This window comes from Rhea americana, unplaced genomic scaffold (genome assembly GCF_003343005.1).
Source record: "Rhea americana isolate MKP2758 unplaced genomic scaffold, rheAme1 scaffold_234, whole genome shotgun sequence".
Taxonomy (NCBI): Eukaryota; Metazoa; Chordata; class Aves; order Rheiformes; family Rheidae; genus Rhea; species Rhea americana.
In genome coordinates this window covers 975819-1003395 of record NW_028186351.1, presented here as the reverse complement: position 1 = coordinate 1003395, position 27577 = coordinate 975819, and the positions used below count along the sequence as shown (strand labels likewise).

The following is a 27577-nucleotide window of genomic DNA, read 5'->3' as shown; positions in this document are numbered from 1 at the left end:
TTTTGTCACATTTGTTTTCTTATCCAKGGGCTGACTAATATACAACACATCAGCTGTCCCACAAACAGGGAGCAGATTTGCAGAYGTCCCCTGTCAGCCAAGGTCCCTGACCTTCAGAGTGCTGCTGTATTTCTGGGCCCAGAGAGCAGCATTTCTCATGCATCTGCACCTAAGAGCAATAGTGAGCTAGCTGGCAAGGAAAGAGCTGCTTCAAATTGAGGAATTTGGATGCCTCACTGCAAAAACAGTGGGTCAAGTTTAAGGTGAAATTCTTGGTCCCCTGCTTTGATTTCTGATGATTTTATAGAACAAAGCTGTATCCTGCTTCACAGCCGTGCTCTCCTTGTACACCACCTGCATGAAGCAGCATTWGTGCTTACATTTGCTATCTGAGAAGCACAAGCAGCTAAAAATTTTTTAGAAAAGCAACACAATTTTGCTTTCTTTAATATTGAGAAATCAAAGACCTCATGTGACTTTGCAGATGACTTAACACATTTGTAGACCAGGAAGGAAGTTGAACTGCACTGCTCGGTTTGCTTTTTAATAGGGTGGTTGCTGCAAATTCAACCGCRTTAACTTAGAGCTGTACACAGAAATCAAAAAATGACTGCCCAARCGACCACTGAGCCCCCAAAATGTTGCTGCTTCAACATCAAGACGGTAACAGTCGCTCTAGGAATCTTCCACATGGTAAGTTACGGAATGGAAAGGGGGATAGGGAGAGGGAGAAAAGAAAAGGGAGGCAGAGGTGCAAGCTTTGCAGAAGGTGTAATTATTGRAGATCTAAAGATTTCCTAACTGCTAACTTTTCTGTGTTCCCAAAAGAAAGACCAATGATTTAAGAGGGATGGGTGAGAGAGAGGGTTGGGGGRCAGGAAAGAGTTTATTGTCCTAGGAGGCTTTTTAACCATTTTTTCCTTGGCTCTACTATTTGGAGCTCATGGAAAGTCACTCTGCTTCCTGTTTTTCCCATGCAGCCTAATGCAGGAGTTGTAACCAGTGCAGGGGCRTGTGGCTTGGACAAGTGTTCAGCCGGTTGGTTAGAAACTCGGCAGCACATGGGCAATGGAACCCGTGAAAGTGCTGAAATTAYGAGTCTCTGGATGGAGGGATTTGGGTTCCGGTAAGGTAAAGGGTGCGTGGACAAAGCTGCCATGTTAATCTCTCTACAGCCAGTTGGACACTGCATGCACAGCTTTGGTTTCTGCTTTTATACGTGACTTTGTATAGCTGCCAGCCAGCTGGCATAACTGCTCTCAGAGGCTGTTGCAGATGGGGAGAACACAGAGACTGGAGTGACATTTCTTCCCCAAGCATCTGGTTGCACAGAGATGCTTTCAGGTGGCTTTAAGTCATTCTGAGGATGTGGCTTCTTGCATAGCAGAGGCACTTAAAATAACCCCTTCTGTAGCACCCATTGTGCACAGTCACGGGTCGGGAGCTTAGAGGCTCATGGCAGGTAATGGAGACTCTTTACTGCTCCTCGGACAGGAGAAGTGTAGGGAGGGGACAGCTGTGACTTGCAGGTACATGCTGGGCACTGCTTCCATGGCAGCTGTGCCAGGTGGAGGAAATCCAAACCATATTCTCCCCACTGCACTAGCCAGCTTTCCTGGGGCAAGAGGAAGACGCCACGCATGCCCTTGCTGCCTGCTCAAATCCTGATGGTGCTGTAGCCTCCTCCTYCCTCCCCACTGCCATGGGCTCTGCAAAACAACAAAAGCATCCACCCGAGATGGCAGTCGGGAATGTTTAAGGGTGTAACCATGTTGACTTCCACAACACCATTCCCACATACACCAGTGGAGGATTTGACTCATGAGAGGGAAGAAATACGGAGATTGATTCACTTACTTTTTTGGCTAAGATAAACATGTCACAAGCAGCAGCACTGTGGGTTGCTGGAGGCTGCAAGCACAGCAGCTGAGGCAGATGACTGCATGTGGGTGCAGCACGACATCTCTGCAGCTCTGTGGTTGGGGCAAGAGTTGGTCTTATGCCAGTTCAGCGCAGGAGAGGAACTGGGTCTCCTACACATCTCCATGTAACATGACTGCAAATGCTTTTCCTCTGGCATTACCTGAAAGCTACATGCTGTAGTGGCATTTCCAAAGCCAAATTTTAATAATGTTGAGACCTCAAAAACATCATGAGATTGGTTGAAAGGATCACACAGAATTATCTCCTCTTTCTCCTCCTGCTTTTTGACCATGTAGATTACACCCTGAGCAGGCTTCTCAGCTTCTCACTGTGAGGTTATAGTCTTACTGTTTTAAAGAAAAAGAAATTGCTGAATTTCTTGCGCAGTCCCATGTCCCCAAGGAACAGAAGATGAAACATATGAAAACTGAGAGCTTGCAGCCCCACACTAGCAGTTTCTGACAACCAGTTAAACATATAGCCATCATGGATGGATCTCCATGAACTGTTTAAAAGGGAACCTTGTAGGAAGTATAGCCAAGATCTGATGAAGAATTAGCAAAATTAAAGATCTCCACAAAAGTGGGAAATGAGCAACAGAGAAGCTGGTAACTACAAAACATTTTCTTCAGAGAGCTCCAGGCACCCCATGGGGCAGGAACTTTCTGTTATCAGTGGAGAAACAAGCACAGAGAGGGAGGAAGCTATTTTTTCTTAACTAGGAGAGCGAATCAAAAAGAAGCCTCCTTTGTCTCTCTCTGAAGTCATTAAATACTTCGAATTGAGGCAATTTTTTCTCATTGTGTTTTCACTATGATGCCACTAACAGTAGGCATTCCTGATTTACAGCATTGTGTGCTAGAAGAGAATGAGACATAACCTCTAGCTGCTGGTTGCTAATGAGAAAAATTTGCTCCGGCATTCAGATAACATCAAATGAAAGATGTGTTATTTAAACATCTTTCAAAAAAATTTTGTAGGTCTGTTGAAGATACCAGGTGAATCTTGAACCAAAAAAAAAAAAAAAAAAAAAGGTAGAGAACCATGGAGTGAGCCTTCAGAGTGCTCACAGGAAAGCATATTTGCAGAAGATTTGCAAAGGTCTGCTCAGGATGGATAAGAGAAACTGCTTTTCTTTGCAAGATGGTAAAAGCAGAAGGCATAAATATACAGATGTACTGAGTCAGCCCAGACGTTCRGCAGTCTCCTAACCCATCTCCAACAGTCATCAGCAGTGATTACTTCAAGAAGAACATATTAGAAGAGGGACACACAGCAAGTGATCTTTGGCCTGCACACTGCCCACCTTCAAGCAGCCAGTACAACAGAGGCTTCTTAGATTTGGGGTTACATGTAAATTATCAAGCTCTATTGTGCTTATATTTCCTCTTCAATAATCTCTTTCCCAAGTTGAAAAAATCTTCTTAACAGGGCTTTCTGTGAACAGAGACTATTCCGTACCAGGTCTTTTCTATTGCTGTGAACGTTATCTCTTTCTTGACCTTTAGCCGCGGAGACATGGTTCAAACCAGAAGTTATGGGTAATATATTTACTTGCGGTTTATTGCTTATCCTGTAAAAATAAAAGAATAGGAATTTGTGCAAAAACACTTAGATTCCCCTTGTTGCTAAAAAAGAACAAAAAAGGRGGGGTGGGGCAAGGGTGCTGCCTCACTTCGGTCAGCACACTCTAGAGCAAGCTGGACTCAAATAGTTGGACTGCTTAAAACTAGAGCCAGGGAACAAGAAAAGTACTAAGCAGTGCAGTCAATCCGGGATCTCGTGTTGGAACTACCCATTGATCTTCTTTAATGTAGGATGAGCCTGTGCTGTGCAGCTCAATGTGGCTCTAAGCCCATTTTCAAACCATTGCTCATCACTGACAGTGTGTGCCTTAAGCACGTTCATAGGAGTGGATTTAGCCATATAACCCTGCCTGATACTTCAAGGAAGACTTTCATGCTGCGACCCAGGCCACCAGCTTTTTTACCCTTTCTGTTCCTTGGGGGCATGGTTTTGATCCCACCTGCAGTCAGACTGATCACTAGCAGTGTGATCCAGAAGTGAGTTGGTTCACCAAGTTTTAACCTATTTTTAGGGCAGATACCACAGAGCCACAGCTGAGTCCTTGCTCTGCCTTTCTTCAGCCTACATTGGTAGTCATCTACAGTGCCAGGACTGCCTGGATGGGAAACAGACTCATGTTTCCAAATAAATAGCAGTTGTTGCTTCGTTTGCATAGTTCAACCAGTCATCACCATGTCAGGCTGGATGTGGGTAGTGGTCAGGAAGGTTTGGGGTCAGCCTCTGACAATTTGTGGTGCAACTTTGCAAAGCCAGAAGAGTGATTACCATAAGACATACACAAGCATGGTGTGCGAGGCACATGGCAAGCAGAGTTTTAAGAATTAACATGTAGTTTTGATTTAGATTAAGGGGCAAGAGATGCTCCTGAAGCTTTACTGAGCTGGCCCAGTGAAGGATATAGCGAATGGGCAGGGATAGTCTGAGCCCTCACTTAAACCAGAACAGCCCACAGCTGGCTGCATGAACAGATGTGGTCAGCTCCTAATCTCCAGTAAATCTACACTGAGGTCATTATTAATAATACAGAGAAAATGGAAACATAAACAACAACAACAACAAAAATATAACAAACGCTGTGGGATTTCTGTTCCAGAACATCGCTTTCTTTCTCTCCCCTCCCCTGCTCCAGATATGTCCTTCCATCCTGCTGCTGCCAGCTACTGACCAAAGTGACCATCACTGCAGTACCAAAGCCTGAAACTCTGTGATTTCCTGGGGGTCCCAGTCTGTCTGCATTTAACGTATCATCACAGTGGAAAGCAGTTTGATTTTGAAGACTATTTTCTTGTCTTACTGCTTTAGGAGATAAAAGTATAGCAAACTTTTTTCCTTACYTCTTCTCTACCCTTTTGATCATGTTGCTACAGCTGGGAAGAGGAGAGGAAAAGGAAGAGAATTTATAACTTGGCAGCAGCTTGAATGATTTGCTACATCAATACTGTTGGTTTGTATCAGTATAAATTATTGCTGTGGGTCCTAGTGATGAATCACAGTGATGCTAGGTGATAGTAATGCCATCAAACACAAGCTCTAAGGCTTTGTAGCAATGTCTTGTCCTCCTATAAATTAGATTTGTCTCATTCTGATCTCTCCATAGACTGTTGAAATAAATCTTGGATATGCTCAAGCAAATGGGAAGGAAAGGGAGGAGAACAAGGGAAAGACAGACTCCTGCGATTAGCAAAGCCTGACTGGGTGTTGTGAGGCTTGGCAGAGACACTTGCAGATAACATTTAAAAAAAGCGTGGGGGAGTTTGTCCTTCTGTTTGTCATCTCCTCCCAGGCATGAAGAGAGCTCAAGTTATTTGGCATTAGCTTCAAGAACAAGGCCTGTGAGTTGCTTCTTTGCATAAAACATGTGCAGAAAAGCTCTAATTCACTTGCTGCTCACCCTTGATTAGAGCCAAAGGAAGTCTTGGAAGGTAACATCGTTGTAGCTTGGACTAACCTCTGTCACAGCTGAGCTCTTCCCATGGTGGCCAAGTCCCTTTGCCTAGTTGGCAGCCCAGCTGTGGGAAGCTGCTCTCAWAGCATGAGATCAAAATCCTTCAGAGAAACAACCACTAGCAGTCTCCACYCATTGTCTCCCCTTCTGGAAACCCGCCAATGTCCCCTCTGTGCTTCAGTAGCTCTTTAACTCAAGGAGCAGTCTCATCTCTGCGGGACGTTCCTCAGGCTCAGTCCTCACTAGTGGCCACGATTCATGTTGGTACGGAGCTGCGCTTCATTGTACTTGCACAAGGCGGTGCCTGAGCCAAGATGTTCAGCAAACCCTGTGCTGCTTCCTTGTCCTCCCRGAGAGAAGTCCGGATGGCATCTCAGCGCAGCAAGCACAAACAAGAGGGACAAAAGAAGGCAGCAAGAAAGAAAGAGGAAACGTTTTGAAAGGAAGCCAAATGGAAGATAAAAATACCCTCTTCTCACTTCATCCTATCTTGCCACAATAGCCACTTATAAATTAGAGTAAGAAAAGAAGCACTGAAAGTGTGGCATTTATATGTATTGCTATTTGCCTTTAAACTGCTGGGTGTCACCTGCCTGCACACACCACGGTTAAAAATCTTTGCAGCACTCCACTGCACTGTCGGACCAGCATGTCTCTGTCCCCGTTGACCCCAGTCCATTACGGGGACTTCAAACTCTTCTCTCCGGAAATGCTGTGTGAGAAAAAAAAAAAGGAGCAGACATCACACTGAGGCCATGCACGTAAAAATAAATTATTTAGACTAGTCAACCTGCACTGACTTCAGAAAAAAGGCACATGACTCAACCTCTATCAGCAATTTAACCCTACTGCAGCTTCAGCCAAATTATTCTCCAGGGAACTGAGGCTGTATGCATCATGTTATTAAGTATCTGCCCTGAAAGACACCCCCTTTCTTGCTCAATTTAGCTGCCTTGGGTTAACGACTCTGGCTCTGCCTCAGTCCTACGCAGCTACCCTGGCTAGATCACTTCATTTCCTGGTGCTGCAGACCTTACATCTCCACAGCAGTGGGTCTGATTTTAACCACCAAGTTTGAAGCACTCCTTTTAAAAGAAGGCAGCAAAAAGGTGAGATGTGTCCCCAAGACCTTGAGAAAATGAGAAAAGGGGACTAAATGCACAATAGATAAGACAGAGCAGGTGTGGGAGACAAAATGGGAAGGGCCAGGTCTGCAGGGGGGCTGAGAGGGTGCTTCATGCCAAGAGACCTTGTGCCACAAGGTAGAATTTCCTATTTTAGGCTTGTGTCTCGCATTTAATGACTCAACACTTAGAGAGGGAACTGGATGCTTCTCTGAGCACTCCAGTCTGTCTGAAAATGGGAACCTTTTAGTTTCTTCTAGAGCTGAAGGGTAAACCTCAATTGAGAGTATCTGGCCTCATGAGGTGAAGAGTGCTGGGCAGACACAAGATCAATCTTCCTCCACTTTCTTCTCAGCTTGAGGTGAGCAGCCAGCTGTGGTCATTTGATCACTGTGCATATCTGTGCTCTGCAGCAGTGAATGACATTGTCACATGCTGGGCAGCAAAGAGTCAAACCCAGAGTCAGCTGAGGGAGAGGTCTCCTAGTGCTCTTGCACTGGAAGGCTGAGGTGAAGCCCAGAGAATGTTGTCTATTTTATCTCATTGCAGCTCAGTGTCTCATTCTTTCTACACAAAAACCTCTTTAAATGGAAGGTTCAAAGTGCCTTTTGCTTAAAAAGTCATCTCTTTATCTTCCAATTTGGGCTTGGGTTCTCCATCTGATATGCACTTATTTCATGTGATTGCGGTGTAAGGTTGAGTGGCTTATTTCAACAGTTGCCAAGGAGAGCGCAAGGAAGCCGGGACCTCTTTTGTTCCGTTGTTCTCCTATTTAATAGGCATCAGAGATAGTTCTTCATACTGAAGTTCTGACCCTGGATCTGCTCAGGCTTTAAACCTAGCTGGGGATGGAAGCATCTGGGGCTTGATACCCTCATTTCACTCACTTGTTCAGGAATGAAACTGATTGTTTAGGGATTAGATCATCTGTTTCACTCGGGCTCCCATTTAATAGCAGTCTGAAAAGGCCATTTCTCCTTGTGTTCCCCACGTTGAAATACGAGGGGTTTGACGCCCTACTGACAGCAGCAGTAAGAGAAGGGAAATCTCTTCAGGAATATGTACATGAAATCTCTCCAACAAGTTAGAGCAGATGAAGTCAGTGTGCGATCTCCATGCACAACTAGCTAAGAGGTCCTTTACACTCCTGGTGACCATCAAGTGTAAAGACACTTCAGCTGCAATTTCATCCTCCAGTCTTGATGAGGTTCGCTGCTTCTATGGGAGTTTAAAAGCTGTTACATAAAATTGAATTCATGTTAACTTTCTTGTGTCCTCGTATAACAAGACTTATTTCTTCTTTTCCTATCTGCCTCACAAACAAATTGCAGACTTCATTAACAGTACAGGGGCAGGAAAGAAAAAAATACATAGAGTGCTTCACGTAGCTATCGATCAGTTCGACATTAGACAGGCCAAGAGAAAACATGTGACATTTGTTCCTTCTTCTACCTCAAACTCATATTTTTAATTGCATTTCAGAGAGAAGGCTAATGCTTTAGCTGCGACCCAGGGGCACTGCAGCAAGAGARCTGCTTATTGGCACACTAACTCTAGAAATACACTCTGTACAGGGCTCTCAGGGAGGCTGGAGAATGAGCTCCAGCTCTTCTGGAAACCAGTGGGAAAGTTTGAGTTCAGTTCCTCTCTCTGTTACAGGCTGTCATGACCACTACTCTCTCAGCCTTAGTTCCGTTTCTGAAGTAGCAATGATAATCTTTTCTTCCTTTATCTGTCTTGTCTCTTTTTGTGTGTGTGCGTGTGTGTGTGTGCAACATCAAAACATCAACCCTAGGGCAGGAAGCATTTCTGACTGTACCTTACACCAGCCTGAACTCTATCTAGATCTTGTACAGCACCTGAAACCACTGCTGAGCAAAAGATAGTGTATTTTATTTCTTCTGCTTGGTTAGTAGTTATGTTTGTCTCATCTCCCTTGAGCTTGCTGCTGTTGTGCTATTTCCCACACACAAAGTTTGCAAACACGAACACCGACCACAACAGTTTCAGTTCCTCCTTGCCTGCGTCACTTCTTTAAGCAACTGTTGAAACAAAAGGCTGCTATCAATATTGTGAAAAAGTAGCTTTATGCAGAGAGTACCAGAGCTTGTGCTGGTTCTGGTGGCAGATACAAATCTGCTTCCTGCACCAGTGTGAGGTTCACGTAACTCCTAGACAGAGGCTGTACAGTCCAGATAAAGTGGCTTCTATTATTCACCTCCTCATGACAAATTAATTTTTTTGATTATGCTTTTGTTGATGCCTCCTACCCCTGGTAGTTTGCAGAATGGGCGCTCCCTCCCCTGGACCTGGTGTTGGTGGGATGAAGATGAAGTTTCATGTTTGCACAAGTTTCTACACTTTCTGCACATCCTAGGATTGCTTGTCCGACAGGCTCAGTTCCCATATCTCTCAGGAAAATGCAAAAGGCATTAAAGTTCCTACACTTTTCCTCATTTGATTCCTGCTTTTGGTCTCAAGCTGTGGCCCTGGGGACTCAAGCTTCTTTACACTGAGGCAAGAGATGTTCTTTTGCTCCTCTCCACCTCCTGGATGGAGGTAAAGCTTAGGCAGAGAAGCAGGCAGCTCTTTGCAAAGCAGCAGAGTGGTCAGAGAGCTTATCTAGAAAGTAAGAAGTGCAGCTGTGGAGTGACAAGTCCAYATTTCCTACTTCCTCAAGGAATGTAGCATCAGTCTTCCTCTCCAATTCCCCATGCTGCTAAGTTCCATCTAGCCCATTTTTAAAATAAAATRGCACAGTCTATGCTGCTTTTTGAAAGTGAAGTTGTGGGTGTCTGGCAGACCATGCTGTGCTCCAGCTTGTCACAGTCCAAAAATGCAGAGGAAAGGAAAGATACATCAGCCATGAGGAAGGACAGCAGAGAAAGAGGAACAAGGAAGAAAGCACTGAACACCATGGGCATCTTGGGGAGCTTAGAAATGTGCCTTCTCACAGATAGTGCTGAAAGTGGCAGTAAAGCAATGAAGGAGCAACACATAGCATCTGAGTACTCTTGAGGGGCTGTACTTGCTCTGATGACTCTGGGCAGACAGTGACTGATACTCCATTCTGGCTTTGGACTTTGTGTCCTGACCTGCAACGCGTTTGATCTCCTTGGCAGGTGCTGTCTGTAGTCAACTGTCTGGCAGGGTGGAATTGCCCTCGGGGGGGATGTAGCAGGGTTATCCGGTATCACAGCTAATCATTCCTGGGTTTTGTTGCATGGAAATTCCCTAGACCTGTGGTCTGAAGCAGTATGTTGTGAGGCCTCCAGCCTTAAGGAGGTCTTCTACAGGCCCAGGGTGCCCAGTGCCCCATGTACACCAGGTAACCTCTGTCTAATACATTTGGGATTTTTTTCTGAAAAAAATACAAGAAGGAAAAATGACACTTTCATCAATGAAGTAGTGTAGCTAGATTGCATAGAGGGATCTTCATTCTTTGTGTTACTTTTTACCCTTTAAAAATATTATTGTTACATTTAGCTCAATTCTGAAGCAAAATATAATTCCAAAATGTAAACCCAGAACTTTTTGTATATAAAAAGTTGAAACAAAACTTCTTAACTTTGTAATTCCTCCATCCTCCTTCAGGAGCCGGCAGAAGGAGAGACAGGTAGACCCATACCATTAATAAACTGTTGACTTTTGCCTCAGTGTTTCAGCATAAAGGAGGGGTTATTTTAAACCTTTAATGACTCAGTCCCAAGTGCACAATGGTTCTCCAACTCAGGCAATGATCATTGCAAGCTCTCTGGAAGCAAATCTGCTGATAGGAAGCTGGCCTGCAGCCCACTGAATTCTCTCTTTTGCTTTTGTTCTCCTAGGTTATGAGTGTTTTGCTCCTGATTGAGTATTCCCTGGAAGTGGCTAGCGGGAAAGGCTACTGCAAAGACCTGGACAAGGATTACTACAGAATTGGTAGGCCGTTAGGTTGCTGGAAAGCAGCAGAGACTGATGGGATCGAAAGGGAGCCCACAGTCCTGCACCGGTCACTATTCCTTTTCTCCAGAAAACTAGAAACTTATTCAGAGTAAACAGGTCTGTAGCTCAGACCTGGAAAAAAAAAGGGTGTTCAACCCTAGAAATTTGGATTTGGGGTTAGGTCATCACAGAAATAACCCTATGGCTGTGTTTGTTTCTTGGAAACTGATGTAGGCCCCAGTGGGGCTGTATTTCTTTATTTCACAGCTGTGTGGATCAGGCCCTCAGCCTGAACTCTCCAGTGCTCAACTATTCCTTCAGCCTCCCTATTCTCTCAGTAATATTCTTTGCATTAACCTGACAATCCTGTTTCCCCCTTCCCTCTCTTTTCCCCATGTGTAGATCATTAAGGGCTTACACACACTGCTGATCCCCTTCTTATTAGGTATTTTTTTAGGAAAATACTGAGCTATATAAGCAGCTCCTTTATAGACTTAGTCTGGCCAGTGAACTCTTGAGTCATGGAGTGGAGCAGAGTCAGAAACCTGTGCTATATCCCATGACTGGGTGTGTTACTTGATGTTGCCAGCAACCCATTGCCCTTTATGGCCATAGAGCCATCCCCTTTACCCTTCTCACCATCCATCACATCTTCCAGGGGCCTCCTACTTCACAGCTGAAGGCACTTCAGAGCCCAGCACCAGCCCACCTCTGCCACCTGCCATCCCTTTGAGCTCCACCCCCAGCCAGGTCCATCTCTTGGTGCTTTTTGCAGAGCACTAGGTAGTCTGGAAAAGGCAGCCAGGCCATTTCACATCTCACAGTCACATGCATCACATTTGTTCCTATTGATTGAATTCCTATTTAGGAAGGATCAAGCTTAGCTTTCAGAGGCCTGGCAGGTTTCTCCTGTAGGCAGCCATTTAAAAGAAAATAAAATTCCCAAACCTCAAATGTTACTTAGGCTGATTTTACACGAAACTGTTTGTAAGCAACACATACAGGGTACTTTTTCATTTTCTTAGTCACTCTTCAGTGTGAAGCTGCAAGTTAAGATAACCTTTCTCTGCTGTGCTCAGAAAGCCAGAGACCAGACTCCCACACCCTAAACTGTCTCTCCCTATAGAGAAAGTCTGTGACTGCAAAGAGTCCCCAAAGAGAAATACAACCTAAAGCAGCAAGGACTTACCTGTTGCTTGTCCGGCATGTCCTTTCTTGCTGCTCCTAGCATCTGCAGGCAGATGCCCCCCACTGCACGGAGGGAAAGGAAGTCAAGTACAGCAGCCTCCCACAGCCCCTAGACTCCCGGTCCCCAGGATGGCAGACAGACATAGTGAAAAGCACTACAGCAGAGGTATTTGCTGTCTAGGTGAGGTTATTTCTAACAGCTAGGTTCACATTTTTCAAACAAGCCCAGCTGGGTTTTAGGAGGCACCACTGGGATTCATTAAGACTATTTCTGAAAGGATTAAGCATCAGTGGGGAGTGAGAAATGGAAACGTGGGTGAGTTCTGCTAAGAGGGCGTTGAGCAAGGATTTGCTGTTAGGGCTCACGTCTTTCAGCTGAGGCACTGTTTCAGAAGTGGTCTAATCTGGGGGGGTTGCAGGTTATTTCAATGAGCTGCGGTTTGCACAGGCCTCTCTGTAGCCATGTCTCWGTTCAGCACTGAGTACAGACTCAACCGGTGACTGGTTTGGAAAATACTAGCTGCAGAGTTTTTGCAGAGCTTTCTTTTTAAGGCAACATGTACACCACATTGTCTTCAAAATCCTGCTTTCCTTGATGGTAACGTCACAGTATAGGTAAGAGAATCTTATCTTCCACTCTTGTAAAATAAGTTTCTATTTTTAATTTTACAGATAAAAATAGAAGACTATGATGCAAGTGTTACTTTAAGTCTCCCTCCTTTCCCTTACCCCCTCATTTGTTTTGTTTGACTTGACTTGGACATGGGCACAGTTGGAAATATTTTTTCCTGATGGTAGAATGTGTGTTCTGCTGAACAGAGTGGTCTGAGCTGCTAAAAACTGAATGTGATATTTTCAGATGAGAATACTGTATCACTAACACAGATATGTAAAAATGACAATTGTTTCATCATGTCTCTTTCAGGAAAAAAATATTCAGTATTCTCACTTCTTTCAAGTATTTAAATTTTTTTGAAGAAAAAGAAATGAAGCATTGAGATGGATCTTTTGAGTAGTTTTCATAAAACACCGTTATATGTTTTATAAGCAAAATGAGCTTTTTGCAAATCTGGAGGATTTTCTTTAAGAATAGAAGCATTCTGAGTGAAATTGGCTCCTGTTCTTAACAAACCTCCTTCCCACACAATCAAAATGACAGATCTTCCCCCTCCCACCTTCTCTTACTCTCTTCTACACAAAAAGGAATATTTTATAATGAAATCCCCAGCACTTCCACTTGGCTCCTTCTCCCATGCATTTCAAAGGACTGCTCAGGAGATTGCTAGTGTTTTCTGATCATAGTTGGAATAAACACAGTGAAACTAACAGGGAAGCAATATAGCTAAGCTGTGTTTAAAAAGTTCAGTTTGACTCCAAAATCCAGATGGAAGAGTTGGAGAACAATTTGGGAGAGGTTCTGTAGATGCCCTCAGCATCTGCCGTTCTATTTGTGGCTCTTGCCAGACTAAAGTATGTCACTTGGAATATATAATGCAAATGCGGTAGTTATGGCCTAAGAATACAAACAAGGCAAGGTTTATGGGAAGATGCTTTTTTTATTTCACTAATAAATGATACAGCAGGAAAAAATACATGCACAAGTTCATCATAAGGAATTAGCACTCTCAAGATTTCCCATCAGAATGTTTTGCTACCTGAATCAGAAGGGTTGGCCCTTGCCTTAACTTCCACGGGAATGGCTAAAGATAGGAAGGAGAATTGGGATTGGTTTTCCATTGCCAGGGCAATGGGATGGCTGACTGGGGCTGTAGTCCTTAGGGGAGGGATGCTCTTCCCCTAGCCGCCTAACACTCCTTGAGCTCTTGGCTCACAGGAGACCACAGTCAGTGCAGGGCTAAGAGCACTCTTCTAGAAATTGGATTTTGGCTAACGTTAACCAAGAGGTTAATATAAGATCCCCTAAAAATGTTAGGGAACTGGGGAAAAGGCTCCCTAAAAGGCCAAAGTCGCCAGTCCCTCAAGCTTTAGGGCATCTACATAGGATGCCAAAGACTCAGGTTTCACTCTGTACTTGAGAAGATCATTTTCCCACCCTTAGTAGGCTCAATGCCAGGATGTTGGTTAGTATAAAGTAGGTCTAAATGTTGTTCCACTGTTAAGAAATAACACAAGATTAATTTGGCCAGGTGGGGGGAGCAGGAAACAAACTGCTGTGTAGTGATTTGGGACATTCAGTTGGAATTTGGAAGAATCAGATTCAAGTTCTCCCTCCATCTAACATACAGGAGAAATCTGGATGTGTATTTCCCATGCAGCCTCCCTCATTTCCATGTTATTAGAAACCTCATCTTGGAACTGAGAAACCTTCCTAGCAAAAGGTTCTTTGGCAGTGCTTCATTCCTGAAAATGTAAGAACTTTGCCAGATTGGCTTTTCGTTCTAGAAAAATAAAACCAAAAACATCACACAGACACCAAAAATTCAATTTAAATCTTCCCTTCAGTTCTAAGCTGCTTACGTCACTGCTTTTTTGCCTTGGAAATGTTATACCCCACTGCTCTTCATGGGTCAAATCTTTAGTATGTCTTCAATTCGTGTCTGTTTGCAGATCTGAGGGTTAATCACTTATAGTTTTCTTCAGCGACCACATTAAAAACTCTCATTATGGACAACGTGCACTGTTTCAACTTCTCTCTGTTCAACCAATAGAAATACCAGGGTTATGCCTCAAGAGCTGTGTGTACAGCACATGCTGTACTCCAGGCAGAAAATATCCCTCTTTCTCTGGTCAAAAGCAGAAAAGGTAAAGGGACTGTGAGGCTTCTTATTTTTGCCAGTCCTGCCCGTGTTTTGAAAGTAACTGTCCAGAAACAATTCTCTGCAGCTTATCAGCAACATCAAATCAGAAACATCCATCCCTGACAATCAGTGAATGTGACCATAAAACCACAGTTTTATGAGCCCTGTTTGTATTTCCCAAGCCAGTTTATTGGGCCATAAAACAGAAAGGTTTTTCTGCATTTGGGGGAATATTAGGAATCATTCGAAGTCCCTCTGGGCTATGTTCAGGACACAAACCCTAATGTGAAGTTAATCAAAAATATGCATTTGGTGGTATACACAAATTCTCCCCCTCCCTGTTCTAAGTGCAGTGTAGTTTTGCAGAGGCTCTGTTGTATGCCCTGAAACTGGTTATACCACCATTTTCAAGGAAAATGGCACTAACTTCATAATGTGCATATTATATGTATATTCCTGCTCTTGAAATTCCCAGGGATCGCTAGAAGACTCAGCTCATCTATAAGAGTTTGAGTGGCAAAAAGCCCATATGTTTGTTTATTTCTATAAGCTTTTGGAAGAAGATGCACCTGAGAGTGGGCAAGCTCTCCATGTTCTCTGCCAGCAATAAAATACTGCTGCCAATATTCCTGTAGTTTAGATGTTCTTGGGATATGTGAGCAAAGCAGGCTGTGTGAGGAGAGACCTTGTTTTCCTACCTGATTGTGTAATCATAAATCAGAGCAATATTCAGGATCTTCAGTCCAACATCTTGCTCAAAGCAGGGCTGACCTCAAGGTAGACCATTTTTCTCAGGGCTTTGTCCAGTTTAGATTTGCAGATCTCCAAGAATGGGGGTGCCAAAACCTCTCTGCAGCCTGTTCAGGGCTACATCACTCACTGTAAGATCCTTCTTTTTTCCTTCTGTTTGGACCTCACTTACTGCAGCCTATGATGGTCACCTCTTGTCTTGTAGTAACAGCCATCAAAAAGCCAGTGCATCTCCTACAAGGAAAAGCCCCATTTTTCTCTGAATATGCTGCTGCTTTATAAGGTGTAATAGAAGAAGACAGCATATTCCTGAGATAGGCACCTAGATGTAGAAGGAGTAGAGGGGAAAGCTGTCGAGTGATGCATCTGTCGGAGATTATACAGGTGCTCAAGCCTGGTACAGGCCTCCTAAACTTGGTCCTTTTCCGAGGATGTACTTTTAGGAAAAAGAGACAACTGTTCGTTCCACAAAGGCCAGCTAGGCATGAACGGAAACACTAAAGAGAACAACACCAGAGAATTACTCCTTTACATCTTTGAACCACAGATGCCGGGCATGGAGAGAGCCTGTTACGCTAACCCACTCTCTAGGGCTTCGTCCACTGTGGTTGTGAAGTGCCTCACAGGCCAAGGATCCTGTTATTCTACTACTGGTTTGAGAAGATCTCTTGCCACTTTGCCAGCCCTTACAAAGGATTTCGGGTGGCAGTCAGGCTCCTTGTAACATGCACTGTTGTTCCCGTCTCAGGGAGGGTTTGCACTGCCAGGGGTAAGAGCCAGCAGCTACCACTCTCTAAGGGAATCATTCCTTCAGCTCATATGGTGTCTTTAAAATAAAAGCAGGGTGGGGTGAGGTGGAATGTCCTCTTAAGAAGAGAGAAGTCATTTAGTTAAAATAATGTCAAATCTGTGGTTGCTAAAACCTCTCTGGGACAGAGATCCACTCCCAGCAGACAGGGTGAATGTTTGTGCTGTGAACAAATAGGATGTGGACAGCGTGCAGAAGGTTACTTCTCTTTTTTTCTCTCCTTGTTTTGCCTTTTTCTTTCTATCCCTTTGTCATCTCTAGGTTTGGGGAGTTTTTGTTTGTTTTCTTTGGTTCTTTATGTAGGTTCTGTTTGGGAAATTCACCTGGGCTCTGTGGGCAATTAGCCTGCAGAACCAACAGACAGTTGCCCAATTAATTAGCTAGCCTGCTGAGAGAGAGATCAGATGCATGAGACCAGTTGGAAAGAGGCAGAAAAAACACAGCTGTCTTAAATCTAAGAAAAAACAGTGCTAAAGAGATAAACCCTCTCTGGAGTAATCGTCTGATTCTTGGTTCTGGGAGCAGAAGCAGGCAAAATGACTTGTAGTTTTGGTTTTAATGAGACTAGGACTGTTAGGATAAGGTCTCCTTTTATGGCTGTCTCTACAAAGGCTGAGTCTGTCTTTTAAGCTTTATCTATTTATTTATTTCAAGTTTATACTGTCCTCATGCTAACCTCATGGTTCAAGACCCTTTGGCTCTCTGAGCACTGAATCACAGCTTTTTCTCTACTCTCCCATGTCTGAGAGGTCGGTTTGCTCTTCTGCCTTGTTGTTCAGGTTTTCCCTCTGACTGGCAAGAGCTGCAAAGCTGTGAGCAGTCTCTTCTGCCGTAACATTTTTTTTTTCTCCCTCTGAATTAGGGCTTGTGGATTTTGGTTTTCTTTCTGCGCGACTTCCCACAATTTCTTCCTTTTCAGTTTTTATTACTTTCAGGTAAACAAATCCTGAATTTGCTTTTTTATCAGAGTATAAGCAAAAGTCATTTCCTGGTTTTGTGCCATAAAAACTCCTTTTCCTGAAACGGGTTAAGTGTTTGTTGGGCACTTTATTTTGCTCCTTTGGATCTTTCCTGACACCTCCGTGTGCAGCAGTTCATGCAGTGCTGCTGCCTCTCTGGTTTGAGTTGTGCTATTTCTGCCTCTCGGGGGGCTGCAGCCTCCTCAGAGGTCCCCAGTCTCGAGTCCCAGGGAAGGCAGCGCTCCTTCCTCATCAACAAACCTCATCTTCAGAGGGGACTCGAGTGCAGTGCTGAGTCTTCACAAGAAAGGAAGTGAAGTTAGAATACATACCTCATCTGTGAATGCCTTAAATGAAAGAGGATGCATCCTCTGCTAGGTGAGTGAAGATGTGCACAGTAAGGAGTGATGCAAAACTCCCCACCTTGCTGCTGCCACCGGCCCTCGCTGCCTGCTGTGGCTTAGCCCAGCCATCAGGCAGGCAGGTTCTTTATAACCCTGGAAAGGCTCCAGAGCTTCTCAGTATCTATACTTCTCTTTAGTGTTTTGGTCGTGTTTCTGAGTCCTTTCTTTTGCTGGCATTTGTCCATACCCACATTGCGTAGTGGAAACTGAATATAGCACTTGACAGTTTGCATATGTTGCAGCTGCTGCATCTAATGGGCACTGATGTCCTGCCATATGCCGTAGGCAGCCCTTGGGTGTAGGTCTGCCCTTCTCAGCTATAGCTCTCCCTCAGACTTGGGAAAACTGTTTGTATTTGCTCCCTCAAATAATGTTACTGGCTGAATTATGGCATAGCTGGGACTGTTCTTGTTCAAGCCATTTGTGAATGACAGTGTTGGTGTTATCTGTTGGAGTAACAGAGGGACATGTTCTGCTTGAACACCTTCATGAATTATTTTTTCTAATGACACAGCTAGGGAGTGAATTAAGGATGCTCTGGTGTATGCTCTAACTCTGAAATAACCCCTTCCTCCCCACCCCCACCCAAGGGTGTTGTGTTGTATCAAGATTAGGCAAAAAGGCAAATTTGGGGAAGACGGAGTGGCATCTTCCTGGGAGGAGAGGAGGAGGAGGGGTAAAGGGGAGCAGTGGAGGCTTTTCAATGCAGCTGGAAACTTTTATGAATCCAACAGACTTGCTAAAGCAAAATTTCTAGATTTCTTTATGAAAGCGAGTGGAAGAGCTGAAAGAGGTAATAAATCCAGTGCCTAACTCTATTTTTTCCTAATAAAGGAATAATAGGGGTGGGGAGAGGGGGGAGAAGATGGCTAACCGATAATCAGATCTTCCTGAGGTTAAAATAATTTTGTAGTTCTGGGAAGGATCAATTGCCTTAAAGAAGTTAGGAAAAGATAAAACCAATAAATCTTTTCTCCTGAACTTAAACCCTTTATTTTGACATTTGGAAATTAGAGACCCCGAACAAGCTGCTGCTATTTAAACTCAAACAAAGCAGTAAGAATGAAAGGGCGAGAGCGAGTTGGAGGAGGCGCTGTGAAGGACTGTACGTTAAGTGGAGGTGGATAAAGAACCTAGCAATGCTCTCTCTTTGGAGAGATGTGCTTTCCCCCACTCTACCCCAGAAGAAGCAAAATAACTTTATGAAAAACCTCACGCTAGCTAGACCACTCTGAAGCCCAAGCGTGCGTACTGTACAGCGTAAAGAAGGCTTCAGTGGTCCTTTTCAGGGCAGGCTGCAACACAAACAAAAACTGGTCAGTAGGCAGCTACACATACGCATCATCTTGCTGGATCCCAAACAACTGGCAAAGATTATCTAGCAGCCTAAGAAGTGTCTCGTGCTGTTCTCCTCACATGTACATTTATCTTTAATAAGTCATATCCCACGTCTACAGAGACTAGAAGTGAGATGTTTCACCCTGATACTCTGTGGTCAGTACTAGCGGTAGGTGGTTAAAACTTGCACATGTATCCTGAGAATCTTGCAGATCTCTCCCCAGCTCTTACTGCTGGTTAGCTTATCTGTCTTTGAGTCTCCAAAATAATTGCCAATTCAAACTTATTAGTCATTACCTAAAATCACTCTGCCTTTCTTCTAGTTCATTTTACTTTCATGCTCTAGCTCAGGATATTGCCTGGACCAAAACTCTAAATAAAGGGGTTTGGTTCCCACCTGCCTGAGCTGACAACTTGTGTAACCTAGTCATCTGTTCCTACAGAAAAAAACTTCAAATAGAGATGAAAAAGTGGTGGTTAAAAAGGGAAGAGAGAGCAATTTCCCACCCTCCAGCTGCAGGGCTTTCCCACTTCTGCCTCTACAGTTCTTTCTGTATCAGAATATCACACTTTAAATCTCCCCCAGGGGTGTGCCTGAATTAAGATATTAAATTCTAACTTTTGGTAATATGGTAATTTTTATTGCTATTAGCTGACGTCATCACTAGTTTCCTGTTGATCATCATGCTGTTTGCCATCAGCTTCAACCTCCTCCTTGGTGTGGTGAAGGTATGTGCTCCACAAATAGCGTTTAGCTGCTTACTGGGGCCTCTCTGAGCTAGGAGGTAGTAGAGGAGGGCACCAGAAGAACCCTTACAGGAAATACTGAAGTATGATCATAATAGCAGATAAACATCTCTGTTCTTTTTAAAGGGGAAAACGTGGCTGTTTTGAAGTCTCAGATCTTGTTAGATCATTTGCAAAGCTGCTAACTGCCGGGATTACCAAATCTGGGTGACATTTTGGTCATAACTGTTTTTTGTGTTAAGGAGTGTAAGTGTTCTGATTTGAAAATGCTGTTGCGTTACCTCATTTCCTTGCTTTTTGCCAAGTCAGATCCTAGAGGTAAACCATAACTCTCCTAAAACAGTGGGGATTAGATTCCCGTTCTAGGAGGAGAAATGACCATGTGTTGGTCTGGGAACCCAGGTTTACTTGCTGCAGAACTTTTTTGGGGTAGCTGAGTGACAGTTCTGCTGTGATCAAGTGTCAATGTTGCTTAGGGAAACTCCATGGTGGGGGGGGGGGAGAAAATGGATTTTGCTGCACTTTATTTTCTGAAGCAATTGTCACTGCAGTACATGGAATGAGCTGCAGAAAGTACTTTCAAGTATTGATACTTACTCACATTACCTTGCTTGGAATACAAATGACTGGCACTGTTTTTCCTCTTCCTCAGAAGAGGGAACGACTCCTGATTCCATTCCTTGCTCTACAAGTCATAGACTTTCTCCTCAGCCTCCTAACGATGTTCAGCTCCTACATACAAATCCCAGCAATCATTTCTGTGTCATCCCTTGGCCACACGGTGGGTAACAGTTCACTTCTGGGGTGGTGCTCTCGAGGGAAGGCACTATGAGAAGGACATAGCATATTTAGGAATTAAGGGTTATTATTTGGGGTGGCAATTCTTCATGGCTATGCAGTTCCTACACTGTCTATTGCTGGAAATAGGATACAATCCTTGGTGGATTAGAAGGTGCACAAGGAGAAGCAGTGGCATCTGTGACAAGTTAGTTTCCTGCATCTTGGACTCTTCCTGATGATTTTGTTTTGTTTCTCAGGGCTTTGAGGAGGTTGTTCTGGGCGTGCCAATGCTGGGGAGGGTTGGAGATAAGCTATGAATACCACTGTGCTGCCCAGAGAGTCCTTTGGAGCAGCTGGTATAAATCAACCCAACAAGCTGGTTTGCTTGGTGTTTTGGCTAGCATAAATGAATTAAATAGGTTAGGCTGTAAATTAGAGTAAAATACAGTTCCTTTGTAAATAGGGAAACTATAGACGTGATACAATCTTGTAGCCATAAGCAAAACTTTGTTCTCTGTTCTTCTGCTTGTGCAGCAGGGACACTTGAAGATCCCTTTCTTGGCTCTGCAGCTGCTGGACTTCTGTCTGAGTATCCTCACTCTCTGTAGTTCATACATGGAGGTCCCAACCTACCTCAGCCTCAAGTCTTCAGACAACGGGGTAGGTAGTGAGCAAGCCTAAATGATTCGTGCCATGCTGTTAATCACTGGGAGGTTTCTTTCAATGTTTGTTATGACAAAGCAAGCCTTCTCCACAGTAAATCCAGAATTGCTGTCGGTGACAAAAGAGGARTTTGCCATATATACTCAACAACGCAGCGTTCTTTACTGACAGTTTGCTTATGCAAGTGTTCCTTAAACGTACACCCTGTTTTCCTTGTAAAAATCTTAAGGATGCAAATTGCAAAGCAGAGTGGTTTGGATACAGCCTCCCTGCGTACATAGAAAACACATCAGCATTTCATCTTTATTAAATAGTCATACTTTTTCAATTCCCGTTTGAATATTCTTCTGAAAATCTTTCCCAAAGAAGTGTAAACAGTAAAAATACCCTGAGCAGCTGGAGATTTGCCTTTCCTGAGAAAAGCAAAAAGAAAGGTGACTTCTCCCACCTTCCTGAGAGCCAGGCTAAGAAACTTSCTGTGATATTCACAGCTCCGCGTGACACTGGTAGAGAGAATAAGTGTTTATGACCAAGGCCTTCTCTTTCCACAGGGCTTCTTGCCAACCCTTGCGAAGTTACCAACAGAGGAATATGTCAGAATAATGGTCACCTTCACCATTGCATTCATTGCTGTCCTCTTCCTCAAGGTAAATGGCTGCAGGGGCTGGTGAGTCATGAGGGCTGAAGGAGGAGGAACTGATTCTTCTCTCTCTAATCTGCCAGAGCCTTGGAAAGCCTTGCTGGTCTTCCCTTGTGCTTAATAGTAGCTCTGTCTCAGTGCAGCGTCTGAGGCAGGTTTGATATTCAAGTTGTTCATAAGTTTCTGCAGATGTGAGATATAAAAGCAAACCCTCTCTCATATTCATAGCCTATTCCTATTCAGTCTCTTCTGGAAGGATAAAAAGTTTGGAAACAAATACAGGAAAGTATTCTGCTATTGTATGCCAAAACAAATTAGATCATTAAGCAGCAGGTTAGATCTTCCTCTGGGGTAAATTGCTGTACCTGCACTGATGTGAATGGAGTTATGCACACTGATATCCCAAAACTTAATTAAAATCTTTGAGCTGTTAAATCCTGCTTACCTTCTAGGAAACTCCACTGTGAAAGGGTTTCTATTCTTCCTGCTTCAATGGATTGGAGAACAGATTTTTCACTGAGGGGTTTCAGATCAGCTAGGAAAATCAGACCTCTCCAAGTATTTCAGTAGACTCTGTCTCAGTGAAAAATGCTACTTATTAGCTGGAAAGCATTTTTTTTTTAATTCAGACTCTTCCCAAGTGGGCAGACAAGCCAGTGTGGAGCACAATGTCTTATTTGATTGCACTGCAGACATTACTTCAGCATATCTTTTAATATTTACATAAACTGCAGGCAGTAAGCTCTGGAGATAACCCTGAAACCCAACTGGCACAGCACTCTGAGTCTTCAGCARAAATCTCACTGACCTGGCAAACAGGGCTTAGTTGGAATTTCACACAGGATAAGCTACAAGACTATTTAACTTACTGTGGTTGTTTGTGTTGGCGTTTAGGGGGAGACTGGATGGGGGGAGAATAATCTTAAAAAGTCAAGGGGATAGGCACAAGTATTCCTTGGTCTAAAGTTCATATAACTCCCTTCCTCCCCCTGCCCCCACAGAAATCACCAAGAACTTCATCCTCTGAACTCAGTGATAATCCCTTCACTCCTTTTCCATGTGTAACAAAGCCATTTTTATGAGACTTGGTTCCAAGTAATTAAGTTCTAATGAAGAATMGGGCAACAAGAAATATTTTAGAGCTTAAAAGGCCATTTGGCCCATGTAGGGCCCATCAGTTTCAATTCACAGTCTTCCCCCCCCACCAGGGATGGGATCTAAATATGTTGGACTAGCCCAGGACCTTTTTACATAAATTGCCTTACTTMATGGCCTGTAACAAGCTTTTATTGCCCTTCCACTGATATGTGTTTCTGTCTATTTGGTACCATCTGTTTGCCTTCCAGGTTGCAACTTCTGCCCCCAAATAGTTATGCACATCCCACTCTACCATGTAGTTCAGCTGGCTAGAAGGTGGTCTGTCMGATGAAGAAGTCTGGGCACCTGCTTTCCTATGTGTATCTGCCCGTGACTTTCTGTGGGACCCACAAGGACTTGCTTACCCTCTGAAGAACCTTTCCTGCTCAGTGCTCAGGGGRCTGAATCACTCCTCTCCCTCGCTTCTCTCATATAAACCTTCTTATGCAGAGAACACATTCTACTGCAAGGTGGAGGACTCTCCATGCAACATCATAGCTCTTTACCAGTGCAGTGGTTGCCTTTAGTCTCATTTCTAGAGCCCCAGTGGTGATGTTTTCAGTTGTCCAAATTTACGTACCTTAGAGATGGAAAGTGTTCAAAAGGCCAAGGGAATGTTACACATGCAATGCTTAGATAGCACCATTAGAGAAGTCTCCCTCACTAATGTACCTATGCACAGCAATCTTTATCTCACCTTAGTATCATGAATAAATGAACATCCTCTCCACTGCCATGGCGSATAAGAATGCAGAAAACGAGAGGAATAAAACATCTCTGGGAAACGAAGGCAGAGCAGGTTTCTGAAGTAGTTGTCACAAATGCTTTTTCCCTCCTGATCTCTAGAACAGAATTCCTGCCARCATAGTATTATAGACATTATGGACRCCAGTAAACTTTTCCCCCTCTTTGGTCCAGCATGGAGAAGTATATCCTGCACTGCARCTCTGGCTGTTTTGAGTCACTCAGTGTTGGGATGATTCCAGTGTCATTGGTTTCCTTTGTATAAGCTGTGCATACTAATGTATTCTGCTGTTGTTTGCAAAAGTCTTAATTGTCAACTCCTTCATTGATTCCAGTGTAGCTACTGGATTGGCAGTGAAGCAAACTGTTCTGGAATCAAAACTGTTTAAGAAAGGAGAGGAAGGTTTTTACTTTTTTATTCTTTATTTACTGAAGCTTCTTCAGGGGATGATTAGTTTTGGGTTCAGTTTAAATGATGACATCAGTGTCTTGCATGTTTGCCCTCTGTGTGAACAGGCTTTTGGAAGGGGAAGGCTTTTGCAATACTCTCTAACGGTTGTCCAAGTTTGGATTTACTTCCTTGTCTTTGGAAGTTTGTGAGATAGATTCCTTCAACAAAAACACCTCATTCCTTGTTCTTGTTCTTTGTCTTGGCTTTGTGTCAAGACAAACATCCTCATTGTTCTAGGAAGTCCTAAGCTAGATGGCTAGTTCTTGGGGCATATAACCCCCTGCATTTTTTGAAAACACCAAATGTTTTTAAAGTGCAGTCTTAGGCCAATAAAAATAAGAGGCACACGACTTTGCCGCACTGCACATAGTAGGGAAAATATTTATTTAATATGGTATGTTTCACAGACTTTGCTTATTTTCTTGTGCCACAATCTGTCAATTGATCCATTTTTCTCAAAAAAAAAAAAAAAAGGCTATCTTTCATCTGAGGTGCAAATTTTTTTTTCTTTAGTATAACCAATGAAAATGCAAGACTTTCTTGAATGAGCCAGCTCCTCAAGTCAATCCTTGTTGATCAGCAGGCCAGGTAGATGTTATGCCTCAGGTGTTTTCCTGAGGCACCTGGACTTTGTGGCCTGCTTAGAAAAATAACATGAAAGTAAAACATGCTTCCATTTCCTTCCTGATGACAGTGAGCTCTCAGAGGTCTTAAGCRTGTGTTTTGTACTTAATGTTAATCCTATTAACATTAACACCTCCCACCACTGCACTGCTCTGGACAGGCGGAGTCGTCACCTTTCTAGTGAATGGTCCAGACTGGTCTGAGGCTGTAATATGTGATACTCAGACTTCTGTAAGGCTCTCGCCTCTAGTGTCATGGTAGAACAGTGGTAGGCTGATGGCAAAAGGGGAAATGYTCTTGTTAATTTGCAATGCAGTGACAGACTTCTTTCTTATTCAGGCCTATATGTTCAAATGTGTCCTCAGTTGCTTTAAGTATATTAAAGCTAGCAAGAGTGTGGAGGTGAAAGTCAACCCACAAAGAGCTGAGAAGGTGAGTAGAGAGTTTCATCATGAAAAGGTATGTTTGGCCATGATGGTCCTTACTCTTGTCTCTTTGACAGTCTGAGAGAGAATTTAACCCTTCAARTCTGCATCAACAGGCTCTAATAGTCAAGTTCCAATTATATTTCTCTAATTTTATTCCTATATAAAAACCTTTAAAGAAAATGGAACAGCCAAGAAATGTGGAACTTGGACTTCAGACAAAGTAGATAAATGAGGGTATATCACTCTTATTCTCTGATCCAGAGATGTGCTTTTAATTTCAGCTGAACTTTGGTTTCTATGCCTAATAGTGCTACTCATGCTTAAAATTAACTTTGTCTTCACCTTTTGCTGGATCAATGTCTGAAAGGCTTGCTGCCTTGCCCTTCATCTTAACGGTTTGCTAAGCCATGAATATCAATGTCCTTACCTAGACTACTGATGAACTCTTTAGTAGTAGCATCCAGCTGCTCTGAGACAATGCAAGGGTTTTGTAGACTGTCCAAAAATAAGAGAGACAGTAAAGACATAGGAGAAGTAAAGAAGAAGAACATGGAATGCTAAATGGAGGCATTTGTCGTATTTAAACTTGGCAAATATGATGAGCATGGTCTTGCCAGCAGTGTGTGCTCCTACTGTGCATGAACGATGACTCTCAGGAATGATTTCTGTAGAGCTTAGCCTCTTTGCTTAGGCATCAAGGCTTGAAGTCTGGACATTAAAGAGCCTTGGTACATTTGTTGCAGCAATGCTTTGGGAGAAGAGGGTGGGGCTAGTTGTAAAGTGGTTATAAAGTGCTGCTTGCCTCCAGTTCTTCTGGATTTCTCTCCACCACCACTGCCATGCGGTTCTCTTCCCCTRCATTGAATTGTAAAGAGAAACTTGCCTAGGATCAGATCCATGTGAAACTCTTTGTGATCCCCACAGCAGGTCTAATGGTCTTCTCTTTCCAGGCTGTGCTGCCATCATATGAGGAAGCTGTAGAGTTGCCTTCCAAGGAATCTCCACCTCCCTATGTAGAAATCTAAGCTCTTCTCACAGGGAAGAGAAGACCCTGTACTGCTGTTAGTGCCTCTTACCCCTTGTGTCAGATACTCGGCCTTGTTGAGAAGCCYTTGCTTCATAGCCATATCATGCTTATTACAATGCAACTCACTTGTAGGAGCCTCTAAAGAGTGATAGTGAACTGCTGGAGCTGGTGCCTTGTTCTGCACTRGCAGACCTGAGCTGATACCAATGACTGAGCTGCAGTGCTCTTTTAATAAACTTGGCACCAGGCAACACAAAAGCTCCCATCAGCATCTGGCTAACGTGAAAGTACGGGCATTGGCCTGAAACTCTTGTCAGGCTTACTTTATCCCAGCAGGATATGGGTTCTCATCTGTTTGATATCTTTAACYCAGCAGCTATGGGGAGCATCAAGCATTTAGCAAGTGGAATGGGGAGGGGGGAGAGCAAGCTAAGACCTTTATGCTGAGATAGCATATTTCAGAGTTAGGCTATGTTAACCAGCAACATCTAATGAAGACCTAAGGGAAAGGGGATCAGCAAAAGGCTGAAGATCCCAAATGAGCTACAACACAGCTCTCAAACCTGTCTGCTTACGGGAATGATTAGTAGTGAGTGCTCCAGAATATACAACATGCTGGAATTGTCACAGTATTGCTCTGCTATTCTGTACCTGAGTGTTTGCATTTTGGGATTTTTTTTGTGTGTGACTTGAAAGATAAGCTTCAATAAAAAAAAAGTTAATGATTTTAATCTTCTGCTGTCTGACTTTTGAATGGTGCTGTCTTTGTCTGAAGTATGTCAAAAGGAAGCAATAGTGTTTTGGTTTTGGGGKTTTTTTTGAAGCAATTAGTAAAAATGATGTCCTGAGCTTTAGRCCAACATCTCAAAGGCATTAGATCTTGTGTGTTGTTTGCAAAGAAAAGGATGCTATTTCTAACAGCCAACCCTGCAGTTTCATCTGAGAATCTAGCTTGTTCCTTCTACATTGACACCTGTGATAAAGACCCTGCCTCAAGCATGTTTTCTGTGATGCATTCAAAACTAAGTCTGACTGCACAGGTCAGTCTGCTCAGATGCTAGTGAATAATGTTGCTGATGATAGATGAGTGAGAGTGGAATTTGGCCTCCATTCACCTTTTTTTGGGGGGAGAGGGTAAGGGTTGGCTTTTTTTTTTTTAAAAAAAAATCATTTGGTATGAAAGTATAATTTGCTCAACAGTAAATAATCCAACACCATCCACAAGTGAGCCATAGCCTARGCTCTTTGTTCTGCTCAGATATAGACAACGGTTGAGGGAAAGACCTTGCTAAAGGGAAAAATAAGAAATATCAATGCTATTCCTGCTCTTCTCACTGGATATGTATTYAGGTATATGGTGATGAAGGTGATGACTATGTGCTCTTGAGCTAGTTTCCTCGTAACTCACTACTCTGTGCTTTGTTGCCCCAGCACAACACAAACTTGCRTGTTAGTTTAGAGGAAGTTCTTGAAAGCACAGTCCCTTAAGACTCTTTGCTGAAGTATGTAGGTGCTGAGGTGGAGTGTGACAGCCATCAAAGCCTTGAGACATCTTCACCACACTTTCTTCTTCCACTCAGGATCAACAGAGTCTGTAAGCAGGTCCACCAAAGATCCGTTTAAGGGA

At 43.5% G+C, this 27577-nt stretch overlaps 1 protein-coding gene across 2 annotated transcripts; it reads left to right on the top strand.

The window, feature by feature from the left end:
- Positions 1-550: 550 nt before the first annotated feature.
- Positions 551-26681, top strand: LAPTM5 (lysosomal protein transmembrane 5). 2 transcript variants are annotated; one of them, XM_085306230.1, is made up of 8 exons: positions 551-693; positions 10407-10500; positions 19362-19438; positions 20109-20237; positions 20771-20896; positions 21451-21546; positions 24835-24927; positions 25874-26681. In XM_085306230.1, exons 1-8 carry the CDS (start codon positions 607-609, stop codon positions 25946-25948), a joined length of 777 nt encoding a protein of 258 aa, XP_085162356.1. In that variant the 5' UTR covers positions 551-606; the 3' UTR covers positions 25949-26681. The 2 variants fall into 2 exon arrangements, with proteins under 2 accessions (XP_085162356.1, XP_085162358.1); XM_085306232.1 differs by lacking the exon at positions 10407-10500.
- The last annotated feature ends 896 nt before the right edge of the window (positions 26682-27577 follow it).